Source organism: Dromiciops gliroides, chromosome 1 (genome assembly GCF_019393635.1).
Source record: "Dromiciops gliroides isolate mDroGli1 chromosome 1, mDroGli1.pri, whole genome shotgun sequence".
NCBI lineage: Eukaryota > Metazoa > Chordata > Mammalia > Microbiotheria > Microbiotheriidae > Dromiciops > Dromiciops gliroides.
In genome coordinates this window covers 238,552,706-238,567,174 of record NC_057861.1, presented here as the reverse complement: position 1 = coordinate 238,567,174, position 14,469 = coordinate 238,552,706, and the positions used below count along the sequence as shown (strand labels likewise).

Here is a 14,469-nt window from a genome sequence, read left to right as displayed (position 1 = left end):
CCCTGGTTTCCCTTGTTGGTAACAACCTTTCCCATCAGAGCTCCTTCATAGAGCACTTTGGTTTACACCTCTTTAATGTTCTCAGACTCCTTCTTCTAGAGAGTCTTGTGACACAAAGTCATGTGTTTGTGATAGGTAAACTACTGAACAGTAAGCATACAAATTAGTCCAATTAGATCTTTCCGGTATAATTTTGTGTTAATGTTATATAAAACATCAGAAAATTGGAAGGGTATGTTGCATTTATTTGGCCCCATAAATTATAACCTTGAGTAACACATGCTAAAGTTTCACTTTAAAGTGATTCACTTTCCATTTATGTTATTTTCTTAACAAATAAGAAATTATGTTCTGCATTATAAACATACATTATTTTGCTCTTCTTTCCAAATGAACATTTTTATATTAAATACACACGGATGTCAAAGACTTGTACAATGCCAATAAGAGAGGAGTATATGGGGCCATCAATAAGCATGAGATTGGCTGTTAAGCCACTTTGGAAAACATCTTGATTCTGGGATTATTTTGAAAAGAGTGGAAAACGTTTCTATCTGGGAGTAAGTATCCAAGAAGGTGACTTCCACCCCTTTCAGGACCTTGGACGGCTCTCTCCACAGTGTATTCCAAGGGCTTTCTCATTATGCACATCACTGGTTAGAGTTAGTGGACAGGACAGCCATTCGGACTGACAGCTCCCTGGACTTCTGAGGCCTTTGTGACAGAGACAGCTACGTTGTTGATCGTGACCTTCTTCAGGCAGCCAAAGAAGGGTTTTTTCACAGGCAGCTTCAGTGTTGTTAAGTTGGCTGAGAGAAGAAAGAGAGGGACACTTAATGTATGACCTGTATGGTTAAAATAATGGATAGGGCAAACACTGCATTTTAAACATTTCTTCAGATTCTTGTAAAAAAAAAACTTTAAAAAGCATCTAGCCTCTCCTTTCTCTGACTCTATGGAGGATATCCCTAAACTATATTCTAGTAAATTAAGACCAAGCTAATTCTTTAAGTTCGTCAAGGAAGCAAATTAGTGTTTTATAACTTCTGCCCTAAGCTTAAAGGCTACATAATAACTATACAGTTGACACCTAACCTATTTGGGGGGAGAAATAAACTCATCAGGACAGCAGAGAAATATTTCTAGGCATTTAATATTTATTTGGATGCTTTCTGCCATTATGATTTCCAGCTTTACTATCTCAGTAATTAGAGAACCCGAGTTCAAATCACACTACTGATACTTAAAACCTGTTTGTCCTGTGTAATGATTGGAATGATGCCACCTACTGGAGACTTGCTGTGGGAAAGCTCCACCATGAGGAAAATGCCTCAGAGACATTGTGGCTTTTCCTTGGCGTCAGGAAATGATGTTTGCTCATGGGTGCTGTCTATCAAGGCTACCAGCCAATCAACTTGAGGAGCCTCCTATTTTCTGGGAGGAGACAGGAAGGAGGAAAGGGAGCCTGCGTGGAGAGCTCTTGGGCTTTTGGGGTTCCTAACTTGATGGTGGTGGTGGCAGAGGACTTCACAGGAAATTTGAGGAAAGATAGGAATGCCAGGCTGTTGGAATTCTGTTCTCAATCTTTTTCTTTCTGTTTTCCAATAAACCCTTAAAAACCTAAACTCGTTTTATCAGTGATTTTAGTCAGTTTCCCCCAAAACTGGGGGAACAGATTAGAATCCACATTTAGAATCTTAAATTACACAGTTTGGCGACCACGAAGGGATCCAGTTTTTCCAGACCAGAATCCAGTTTCCTCCTGATGACATCTTACCACTTCAAGAAGACAAGAGAACTCAGAGACTTTATATGAACTGTTTTGCTTTATTAGTTTTTACTATCTCCTTTCTGTTATTATATGCCATCTTTAACATGTACTCTATGCAGAGGCTCTCCCTTTGCAAGACTAATGTCAAAGTGTCGGTTCATGAGGACAAAAAAAAAATCGCCCCTCTGGACAAAACTTTCCTCTCTTCCTTTTCTATATTGTTGTTCACATATTATTAGTTAGCAATAGTTATTATATTCTTTTTACTGTTCCATCAAGGAAACATTTTGTTTCTTGAGGAACAAAAGGGGGGACTGTAATGATTGGAATGATGCCACCTACTGGAGACTTGCTGTGGGAAAGCTCCACTATGAGGAAAATGCCTCAGAGACATTGTGGCTTTTCCTTGGCATCAGAAAATGACGTTTGCTCATGGGTGCTGTCTATCAAGGCTACCAGCCAATCAACTTGAGGAGCCTCCTATTTTCTGGGAGGAGACAGGAAGGAGGAAAGGAGCCTGCGCAGAGAGCTCTTGGGCTTTTTGGGTTCCTGACTTGATGGTGGTGGCGGCAGAGGACTTCACAGGAAATTTGAGGAAAGATAGTAATGCCAGGCTGTTGGAATTATGTTCTCAATCTTTTTCTTTCTATTTTCCAATAAACCCTTAAAAACCTAAACTCGTTTTATTAGTGATTTTAGTCAGTTTCCCCCAAAACTGGGGGAACAGTTTAGAATCTTAAATTACACACCTGGGACAAATTGCTTAACCTTCCTAGGCCTCAGTTTCTTCATCTGTAAAATGAAAGTTGGGGCAGACAGTCTCTGAAATCCTTTCTAAGCTCTAGCTCTCAGAGCTCAGGATCCCCTGTCTTGCCTAAATTTCAGCTTGCCTGGAGTCTCCATTTCTGGCTCTACAATGCTTACCATCTCACTAGTGGAGAGCTGATAGCAAAAAGAAGGAAGAACTCCTTTCTTTTACTTCTCTCCCCAGTCCTCAGTTATAAATAATATTCTAGTTAATTCAGCTTCTTATGGGACTCTGAAAGGCACTTAGAGAACTGTTGGAACAAGGCAGGATGTAGCAGCAGCAGCAGTGGTCTGAACCAGCGAATGCAAGGGTACCACCATCATCTTCCTGCCTCCCAAATGGTCCTGTTAAATTGGTACTTTGTGTTCTCTATTCCAGCAAAACCTCAACATCTCCAAGGCCCAAGTGCTCTGGAGAAAATGAGCAGCGTGGCTGCTCTTGGCATTTAGTTACCAATCCATAAATCTGGTAACTGGATTTGATGTGATTGTCTGAGAAGGTTAAAAGAAACCAATAGAATCAGTCTGAAGAATAGTCACCTGGGATGCCTCCCAAATACAAAGGCTGCTGGCTGCTGGCAGGCAGGGTGGGCAGCTGTCCAGTCTCATAGCTGCTATCTGTATCCAGGTCGAGCTGCAGCAAATTCTCCTTTAGAGTGACTGTGTGGAAAATGAAGCCAGTCAGTTATACTCCCTCTCTGTGATGAGATTTCCCCCTGTGTGGCTAGCTATTTGAACCATGATACCAGTCTGTCCTGTACATTTTATTTATTTATATTTATTTATTATTTTATTTATACCTGTCCTGAGGAAACATGGTTTTCAACAACCAATTCCAAATTCTTCCTGACAGAGTAGAGCTCTGTGTAAATGGCTAAACCCCATCCTCCAATCCAAACAAAAATTCATCCCATGTTAATAATCTCATAATTATAATGTTATTACAGAAGGCCTTTTTAAGTTAGCAAAGAAAAAAATCCTGAATTTAAACACCAAAAAAATGGTCATCATAAATTCGCACATACACATATACATCCATACATATATATGTATGGATGTATGGATGGATAGATGGGTGGGTGGGTGGATGATAGATAGATAGATGGATAGAGACAGACAGACGTAGAGAGACAGTATGGCATAGTGGATAGATAGCTTGCTTGGGGGTTAGAAAGTTCTAGGTTCAAAAATTCTGATTCTGCCACTTTCTGGCTGTGTGACCCTTGGCAAGTTATGTAATCTTACAGGGTCCCAAGCCATTCTCTAAGTCACAGAGCAGGCACCCTCTTAATTGGTAGAGGAAAAGCCTGACCAAGAGCTCCCTCTCCTGATGACATCACAAGGTAAAATATACGCACATGCATACACTTATGTTTGTTTGTGTATATGTATGTATACGTTGTGCATGTGCAGGGGTTTAAAGACAGTGCCCATTTTGATGATGTCTCACATTTCCATAACCCTTTAAAGTTGACTAAGGTTGGTTCTCACAGACCTAGGCTGGGCAAATATCTGCTGCCCCCATTTTCCAGGTGAGGATACTGAAGTTCATTGAATTGTCAAGGCTGTGATCAAAATCCTGATGCTCATCTCCAAGAAAAGGTCACTTTCCACAGCAGCACACTTCTATGAACTAATGCTGCTTATGTTACTTTTCTTTTCAACCTAAGAGCTTGTTTATTTAACTACCCCCATTAATGGCTTAAAGCTTACCCCAAAAGTATTTTTTTTTTTTTGCAGGCAATGGGGGTTAAGTGACTTGCCCAGGGTCACACAGCCAGCAAGTGTCAAGTGTCTGAGGCCGGACCCGAACCCAGGTACTCCTGAATTCAGGGCCGGCGCTTTAACCACTGCGCCATCCAGCTGCCCCCAAAAGTATTTTTAAAGCAAAACCCACCCCCAAACAAAGAGGCCACCCCAACAATTACCCTTAGGAATACATAGCTGATTTGGTGTAGTAGGGAGAGCATTGAATCTGGTGTCTAGAGAGACTTTCATTGTAGCCCCAGCTCTTCAATTAGCTATGTAATCATGAGCAAGTCAATTCACATTCCTAAGCCTTGTTTTCCTCATCTGTATTATAAGGATTCTAAATCTTGTACTGCCTGCCTTACAAGATCTGAATGAGAAGTCCATATAAATGTAGGCAGTTCTTCGAACCACTTGTCTGTTTTAAACATCATATTAATGTGATAACAGGTAAGGGAAATAGAATTCTGAAGTTATACACACAATTTATGGGCTTAGAACAGATAAACAGTTTTTAACTTCTTCATTGCTGGCAGGCATTGACTGAGTTGGTGGGCATTAGCATTAACTAAAAAAGGTCCCGAATGTTTACTTTCTTTAAAAGTTTAGAAATAATCCGTTTTGAAATGGGAAGTCATTTTTCCTAGCATCTGCTACCGTACCTGCCACAGAGTGCCACTGTCCATCACATAGAGATTGGTTAGGTTTGACTGATGTCATTATCTCACCAGCCCCACTGTCCACAGAAGCAGTGACCTGAAACACACAAGGACTTTTACCATTAGTTCTTCCAGGAAGAGGAGAGGCTTTCCTAGTTATGTCCCTCTCACCCCATTCATTCCACTGACATTCCCTAGGGAGAGCACAGATGTCGAGCACATGAGTGATTACAAAGAATCTACAATTTGTGCTCTCTCCTCACATTGTATACTCCTGACCGTCCAATGCTAAATGAGATGCTTCCGCTCCCAAAGAATGACCAATGATGCAGAGCAATAGTACCGCCAGTGTCTAGTCGATTAAGATGATGTTCTCATTTGCTACTCAGATGTGATTGGTGAATATTAGTGATCAGTAAGTTAGATGATAGATCCTTCCTGCAATTTACACAGTGGCACATCTGTCTTCCCATCCATTGGCAGGTGAGATTGGATAGGAAAAAGGTGCTGCTGCCTGGGACTCTCTAGGGCATTACTGACAGCATATTAAATTTCCAAATAAAGAAAACTGGGGTGATAAGTCTATTTACATATTATTGACATAAAATCTGCACATAATCAGATGGTGTGGCCTTTTCTGGTAGTTTTTTTTAAACTAAATAAAACCATGTCATTGCTTTCCTTCAAGTCAAGAGTTCTTCATTTTATTTGTGGTTCATCTTTTCATGACTTGGAGCTCTCCCAGTTGACCCAGGGCTAAAAAGAAGGGTCACTCATTGCTAGAGGAATGAGGGAGCCCATGACATCTTTCAAATCTAAATATGTGTCTTTGCAGATACTACCTGTTATGCCTCGTTTTGCCCTCTGTGACCAAACAGAACAAGCCTGATTTTGTGTGACAAAACACTCGAAGACAGCTATAATGTCCTTCCTCCCATTAAGCCTTCTTTTCTCTCCCTAGGTCATTAAACTTACTATCTTTGACCCTTTCACACTCTACATCCAATCAGTTGCCAAATATTGGCAGTTCTACCTCCACTGATGCCATCTCCTTTTTTGCACTCATGAGGCTAACACCCTAGATCAGGCCCCTAATAATAATAGCTAGCATTTATATAGCACCTACTGTGTGCCAGGCATTGACTAAGTACTTTACAAAGATTATCTTATTTGATCTTCACAATAACCCAGGGAGGCCGGAGTTATTATTATTCCCATTTTACAGTTGAGGAAACTGAGGTTAAATGACTTGCCCAAGGTCACATAGCTAGTATCTAGGGCTGGATTTGAATTTAGGTCTTCTTGACTGCAGGCCAGCACTCTATCCACTCTGTCAGCTAGCTGCCCCCATTACATATATTATCGCCTCAGTCTCCTGATTAGTTTCCCTCCCTCAAGTATCCCCCTTATTTAATCTACCCATCTTCACAAAGCTGCCAAAGTGATATTCCTGAAGCACAAACGTCTGACCATAGCATTCCTCTACTCTAAATACTCCACTGGTTCCCTATTGCTTTCAAGATAAAATGAAAACTGCCTCATTTGGCATTTAAAAGCCTTCACAACCTTGTATCCAGCCTAGCTTTCAGGGCTTATAGACATTATTCACTTTTAAGTACTCTCCACTTGCTATACCTCACACTCAACGTTCCATCTCCTGTCTACATGCCATTACATAGTTTGTCCCCCACTTTTGGAATGTTTTCCCTCCTTCTTTTCACCTCTTATAGTCCCTAATACTCCTGAGCTCCATATGCTTGTCAATCACAACCTTCTGGAAATGGCCTCTAGCCTTATCCATAGCCAATGTGCTCTTCCCATTCCAATAGAATGGAAATAAGATTATTACTCACCTTTCCTTCCTCCATATAAACACTTAGATGCTTCCCAGGTTGTATTCCCAAATGCATTAAAATTCCAGTAAGGCTTCTTGGACGAATGCTTAAAACAATCTTAAATTCCTTTCCCTGCATCCAGGAGAAATCTTTGAAAAATAAAAATAGTTAAAGCTGTTTATCAAAGTGTTCAAATAAAAAGGAGGGAGAACTCAATACTGGGAGACAAAATTCCATACAGCTATTCCTTACCAAAGCTAATGTGCCCGCCTTCTTGGGAGAAATACACCCCTTTCTCAAGAGGTCCCCCTAAACAGGGGGTTACCCCAAAGTTTTGAGAAGGGGTATCCAAGGCTTTTCCATCCAACTGAAAGTTCCTCAGGCATCCAACAAAGCTGCTTTTGGGGAGGCTCTGCAAATGTTTGGAGAAAAAAGGAAACTTTAATTACAGAAAACGAATTGCCCTAAACAATGCATGTACATAAATTAGCAAGGCCAAGACCAAGGATGGGTTTTTAGAAAATAAGGGATGGTTGGGCTTGGTTGTAGGGAAGAGTCTGTCTCTTGTCCTTCCATACATAGATAAAATGTGTGTGTATATATGCATGTGCATATGTGTCTACATATACCCCATGCATATGCAATGCATGTATGTACACATATGCAATCACATACCATTATCCCTTCCACATCATTTCTTTCCCCATCATGGTTTTGATATTGTAAAGAATTAGTTGTTATTTGAGATTTTTATGACCCCATCTTTTGGCTAGAATTAAAAAAAACAAACCTTGGTGTGCACACTGGTCTGGGGCTCTGCAAACGGCACAGTGCTCCACACACTGGTTGTAGCCGTAGCCATGGAGCTGGCACCTCATGTCATTACCACTCGCCAATCCCTACATGGGCCTGGCAAAATTATAATGATTGGAAGCCCAGTGAGGGCAGTCATGTGACTGTCAGAGCAGCCAGCCAATTGGCTGGGGGCTGTGTGTGGGCAGCCTGGGGTCTGCTGGGAAGAAGGGAGGTTTTTCGCCATTCTAGCTTGAAGCTGGAAGGTGACACGATGCTGCTGTGTGTTCTCAGCTGATTCCTGGGCGGTGGTGTTGTTCAGGTTGTATAATTTCCCTTTCCCCATTTTATTTCCGTTCCCTTAATCATACTGATCCTGTTTGTGTTTTTTTAAGTTTGTTCTTGTTAAATAAATCCTGCTCTGTTTTGAGGGAGGCTGCCAGTCTCCTTCCTTGCCCCAATATTGCAGTGAGCCGCCTAGCTAACCCTCCCCAATTAAAAATTGGTCTCTACAATATATTGCAGGTCAGCATAAGAGATTAAATAGGAATTTGGGGAGTGTTTTGAAGAAGCCATGACAATATGCAGATGACACTGAAAAAGTTTAGAGACTCAGAAATGCATAATATATATATATATGTATATGTATATATATACATACAGTATTGTATAATATCAATGCATTTTATTTTTTAATACCATTATAATTCAGACTTCTCTGGTATGAAGGGAGAGCCAAAAAATTTTACGCAGATTTTCGAGATTGTGTGGGTGCTGTGTCCCTAACACTCACAATGTGAAGGGATAACTGTATATACTAGATGTACACACATATGCATAAACATATATTCCTACATGTAGGTGTATATATGATATATATACATATTTAGAGAAAGAGATGTTCATATGTACACAATACATATAGTATACACATACATATAGAAAGCACAATATGCACAATCATATTCATACAGATGTGTGCATATTTTGTCATATACATATGTATGTATATATACACATATACACACAAACACACACAACAGGGAGGTGAGATGTGTAGCAAGAGAGACCTCTGACCTATAATTCCCACACCTGCCACCTCACTTCCTTGGTACAAAACAGATTTTCTTCTGATTGAGTTAGAGTTTAACGAAAGGCAGTTCTAGTATATGGAAAGGGGCTAGTGAATCAACAAGTTCTTAAAATATGATCAAGTGGAGAGTTGCTAACCACATCATCAAGTACATCAAGTCCCAATACTTCATAAATGTTCCACAATTAAATTAGAAGGCAAGTGAGAATGTTATGCACCACTGGGATAGTTTGAATTATTGAAAAACACTCATTAAACCCAGTGGGTGCCTGTTGTAAAGAGAGTTAGATGCCATTTACAGACATTGACCGGCACTAACCCTATTTTTGTAATGAGGTCAACAAGAAACATGGACCATCTTATGATGGATCCTACGATCCATCTAAAAAGGATTGAATTAATAAATAGCCAAATAAAAAAATAATAATTATTTAATAGCCAAATAATGGGCTGAATTAAAGAGGTGTGAATGATCTTAGGAGTACATCATTTGTTTATTGAATCCTTCACCCAGAATAGCCACTAAATATATGCTGAACCAGATGGAATCAACATCCACTTTGGATAAGGCACCACAGAGGATGAGAGACTTGAAACACAAAGGGCGGCATTCTGGGGGAGTGACTTCCCCATTACAAGAGATCTTTAAGCAGAGGCTCAATGATGTCATGTTGTGGGTGGGGTGGGTGGGGGAGGTGGTGTAACAGCAGATTCTCCTTCAGGTGTGGACATAGCTTAGTGCAAGCAATCTCCTCAATCCCTTCCTACTAGGAAATTCTGCAGCCAATTTGGTATCAACATCAGAGACAAGATATACTGTACTGGTAAGGACAGACAACTGCTTTGAAGCCCTATGGCATTTAAAAAATGTTCTTTATGACTTAACAACATTACTCACTGAATCAGAATCTATATTCAAATCCATCAGGATTCAAATTCCTTGTGGCTGACCACAATTTAAAATTAATTATGTAATTATGATCCCTATGGGCTGACTATAATATTCAGTAACCAAGGGCCCCAAGGTGGCCCAGCATGATGTGCTGAACCAATGAATTATGGACAAGCTATGAAGAAAGCTTTGTTCTGTTCCTGCATATGTGAAGACAGTAAGAATTCTATCTAGTATGGCCATTATGGGGAGATTGGTCCCCGTGGCTTCATTCTGATAGGTCTTTTGAGCTCCTTAAGAATGCAGACAAGTGAAGAAAGATCTTCTCTGGGAGTAGAGTTTGGGGTTTATGGGCATTAAGGAAATTTTGTTAAAAACCCAGCAATCTAGAAGTAAGGCATTATATATCATAATTATGGTTATAACTCCACAGTTGCAATATTTTAATCCCTCCAACAGCAGAAGTATTCACCTTCAGTTTTACCCTGGGAGAGGCTCCTAGATAGATCAGCGGTGGTTTGACAGTAAAGATAGAATTTCTAGCCAAGCTTCCTTCCTGGGCCTTTAGACCATCTATGACAAGACGGGCCTTCCTTTCTTCATGACCAAACATGACCTTGTAGAGAAGGAAAACATTCAGATTTAAATTCTTCTTTGTGCATCTGGAGCTGAATTCTATTAATAGTAACTATAATCAGAAAGAGAAAAAAAGCTGACTTTTGTGGCACCTCAGACAGCTCAGTGGTGGGACTTGCCCCCTTTCCCCACAACCAGTCAGTATCTAAGCCAGGACATGTACACCAGGCCCCTGAAGCCAGCTCTCTTGTCTCTTTTCATGCTGTCACACCCTCAGGATGTTATGGCTTTTTGTAAGAGAGGCAATGGGGTATGAGGACTGAGACAGATGCCAGGAAACCTGCCTTCTAGCCTCAACTGACACCAACCAGTAAGTCATTGGACTTCTCTGGGTTTTAGTTTCATATTTTTTTTTTAGTTTCATCTTGGGAAAGAAGAGAGGGCTGGAGTAGATGATGTCTCTCAGGGGTATGCTGGGAAATGTCTAACAGCTAGTGCTTCATTTCCCCAAAATATGACATACTTTTAAATTTAATCCACAGGGACAGCTAGGTGGCACAGTGGATAAAGCACTGGCCCTGGATTCAGGAGAATCTGAGTTCAAATCCGGCCTCAGACACTTGACACTTTACTAGCTGTGTGACCCTGGGCAAGTCACTTAACCCCCATAGCCCCGCAAAAAAAAATCTACATTTAATCCACATTATTAGCATTTTTCTCCATCACTTTTATAAGCTTGGATGATAAACAGAAGAATAAATCAAAGCCTCATTTGTAGTGTTTGCCCATTTCTGCGGGGTCAATGCTCCCATAGAAAATATAATAATTGGCTCTCATGAGTTCGTTTGAGCTGGCTCCAGGGCAGCAACATTAACATTTTATACTATTGGAATCTGGGGAGGCCTCCCACGCTGGATGAGATTATGAAAACTGCATGAATGGGGAAAGGGATAAGGTTTGGAAAGCTGTGGGGAAGACATCTCAGGCATGATGGGGTACACCTGGACAAAGACAGTGTTGCATCAGTTTGCTGAGATGGAGGGGTAATTGCCAGCTTGAAGAAACAGTGTAGTGGGAAAAGCATTGGACATGGATTCAGGATAAGGATGCAACTTGTTACCATGGACAGAGCCTGAACTTGGAATCTGGAATACCTGAGTTCAAATCATACTTCTGACACTGACTAGCTATGTGACCACTGGCAAGTCACTTAATCTTCCTAAACCACACTTTTATCATCTAGAAATGAGGAGGTCAAACTAAGATAATCTCTGAGGTCTCTTCTAGCTCTAACTCTATGAGCTTGTCCTGACACATTAGCTATGTGACTAGGGGCATAGGACTGACTTCTGAGATTTGGTTTACTCATCTGTAAATTGAGGATAACAAGACCTATAATAACTGCTTCTTAGGGTTGCTTTAAAGCAAGATAATTTATGTAAAGCACTTTGTAAACCTTAAAAGTGGTCTATAAATGCCAGCTGTGATGATGATGATGAACTAGGAAGCTGGAAAAGACATAGGAGGTAGGGAAACAACACAGGTAGGTGTGGGGAATAAAAAAGTTCATTCCATCTTGGTATCTACTATAATATACTTTTATAAGCTTTTCAGTACTGATAAAGAGCTGCACAGATACAGTGTGCTAAATATTTAAAATAATGAATATATGGGGAGGTAGAATATTGCCTCTTACTGGTTCTCATCAGGCCTCTGGCACAGGACCTATTCTCAGGGGTTGAGTCACTGGCTTTATTTTTCTCTTTAAAGAATGGGGCTTTGAAGAATGTTGGGTCTGTGAGGGTGGTGTCCATGCCACACATTTTTCAGTAATTTGGAGTGTTTTGGAGTGTGAACTTTCCGCTGTGAAAGCAGCTCTTACCGTGTGCCACTTCCCATCATTGAATTTCTCTTTGGTTTTCAGTCTCAATTTCTTTCCTTCTGCCCTCAGCAAAAAGACAATGCGTCCTTTTGAAATGTAAAGCACCATCGAGGAGCTCTTACTCCCGACAAAAAACACCAGTCCTGTAGCAGTGGAAGTTGTCTGTATATCCACAGCAAACTGTGACCTGTAACTGGAGGAGAGAAAGAGCCAAAGACTGAGCATGAAGCCTCTTACTGCCTCTCATAAACACAGAGGACCAAGAGAACAAAGGGGAGGCTAGAAAGAAGCATAGATAAGCAGGACAGCTTTGAAAGCTATCATATACCTAAAAAGGAAACCAAGCTGTACATAACACAGATCTGCAATTTCAAGTATAGTTTTCTTTTTTTTTGGTCTACTACGCATATGTAAATAATCATTTTATTTGGCATTCATTAAGTTCAGAAAGAAAATAAATTTTATTAAAAAAATTAATTTGTAGAATCTTTCAGGAAACTGAGGTCCAGGTCATGCATCCTACCCTTCTCATATTCTTTGGAGTCACCATAGAGTAACTCTTCCCAGTTCAATTGCTGTTATTTACTTGCTCTTCCAGGGAGTTGGTTGCCATGTGATTTTATGGTGAAATTTAGATGGTAATTGTTTATTGAATAGCAAAGGTAGAATTTTTATGCCCCTATACGTTCACAGAAGGGTGAGTGATAAGAGGCAGGAGGTTATTTCCTTCTATAATAATATGAAAATAATTAGCATTTATATAGTACTTTAAGGGTTTCATAGTGCTTTATAAATATCATGTGATATTTTATTTTCAAAACAACATCAGAAGATAGGTGATATTATAGATGAAGAGGCAAAGTAAAGGCAGCTAGGTGGTACAGTGAATAGAGAACTGGGCTTAGAATCAGGAAGACTCATCTTCATGAGCTGAAATCCAGTCTCAGACACTTACTAGCTGTGTGACCCTGGGCAAATCATTTAACCTTGTTTGCCTTAGTTTTCTCATCCATAAAATAAACTGGAGAAGAAAACGGCAAATCACTCCAATATCCTTGCTAAGAAAACCCCACATGGGGTCAGGAAGAGTCAGACATGATTATAATGACTGAACAACTATAGATGAGGAACTTGAGGCAAACAGAGGTTAAGTGACTTCTTCAGGGTCACACAGCCAATAAGTGTCTGAGACCAGATTTATACTCGGGTCTTCCTAACTTTGGGAATGAGTAAATGAATACTATAAAACTGAGGTTCATCACATCTATGGATAGACAACAGATATGAAATGTGTTTTATAGCAATGTTGTATCTTAAAGAAGCAGCTTTCTACTTTCAAGGACTGGCTAATGCCTAGTAAAGTCAGGAGAGATCCAAATATCTGGGATGTTGTTATATTCTGTTGCAGGTAATGAAGATAATGATCACCAATGGCCCTTAGCACTGAGGGAAAAGAGACCAGACAGAAAATTGTGTGGCAGTTAAACTTTTTCATCCAAGTTGCCTAAGGTCTAAATTAATTGTATGGTGTATCAAATGAGATTCAGAAGAGGCGCCCGAGAAAGAACCCGTTTAAGAACAAGAAGTATAGGATATTTTAAAAAAACAAAACAACAACAAGAACAACACTAAACCCTTGCATCGCTCTGTAAATGTAAATAACACAGGAGCAGTGTTAATATTTGGAGCTAAAGGATTTCTTACAAGTAGGTGCTCTGAAGGGAGCTATGTGTTGTTGGCACATTTTGGTGAGCTGCTGTTTTTATGGTATGACTATAGGAGACTGTAAACCCCTTGAGGAAAGAGACTGCTTCATTTTTGGTCTTGTACAACCAGCACCTAACACAGTGCCAGGAACATATTGAGTATTTAAAAATGTTTGTGGAATTAAATGGCATTAAATTAAATTAATCAAATCAATTAATTAATTAAATGGAACTAAATTAAATTAAAATCCAAACTGTGTAGGCGATATTAGCCACTGCATTACATGCATATGTAAAGTGCTTTGCAAACCTTAAAGCACTATATAAATGCAATTATTGTTATTATTGAAACTGGAATGTGATTTCATTGGTCTGGGAAATCCCCAACTCCCTCTCCCAGTGCAGACTGGCACAGGTCTTGCAAATCATAGTCTTGGAGAATTGCCTGGGGTATGAAGAGCTGCAATGACTTGCCCAGGGTTGAGGCTCTGTCAGTATTTGTCAGAGGCAGCACTTGAACCCAGTTTTTTCTGACTTTCCATTCAGTATGTTAAAATGACTTGTCTTTTTGAAAACTATTTTTATAGGTGTTCTGTTAAAAATTCCTGATGATTTTTTAAATGGAAAAAAGGCCCTTTTCCCACTTCCTTTTTGTGGTATTTTGGTTCACTCTTTTCTCACTAATAGAAACACCACAAAGAAGCCAA

The 14,469-nt window shown here is 40.0% G+C and overlaps 1 protein-coding gene across 3 annotated transcripts in view; it reads right to left on the bottom strand.

The window, feature by feature from the left end:
- Positions 1 to 318: 318 nt before the first annotated feature.
- The window catches only part of LAMA3 (laminin subunit alpha 3), a 341,587-nt gene continuing 327,436 nt past the window's right edge, over positions 319 to 14,469 (bottom strand). For 2 of the 3 annotated variants that reach the window (XM_043973095.1, XM_043973101.1), the window contains 7 exons: positions 12,057 to 12,249; positions 10,071 to 10,214; positions 7,074 to 7,233; positions 6,840 to 6,970; positions 4,990 to 5,083; positions 3,119 to 3,238; positions 319 to 809 (listed from right to left, as the gene is read on the bottom strand). In XM_043973095.1, the coding sequence (XP_043829030.1) occupies positions 664 to 809; positions 3,119 to 3,238; positions 4,990 to 5,083; positions 6,840 to 6,970; positions 7,074 to 7,233; positions 10,071 to 10,214; positions 12,057 to 12,249 (988 nt within the window). In that variant the 3' untranslated portion in view covers positions 319 to 663. The remainder of the gene's footprint in view (positions 810 to 3,118; positions 3,239 to 4,989; positions 5,084 to 6,839; positions 6,971 to 7,073; positions 7,234 to 10,070; positions 10,215 to 12,056; positions 12,250 to 14,469) is intronic. The other variant, XM_043973110.1, reaches the window with a different exon arrangement.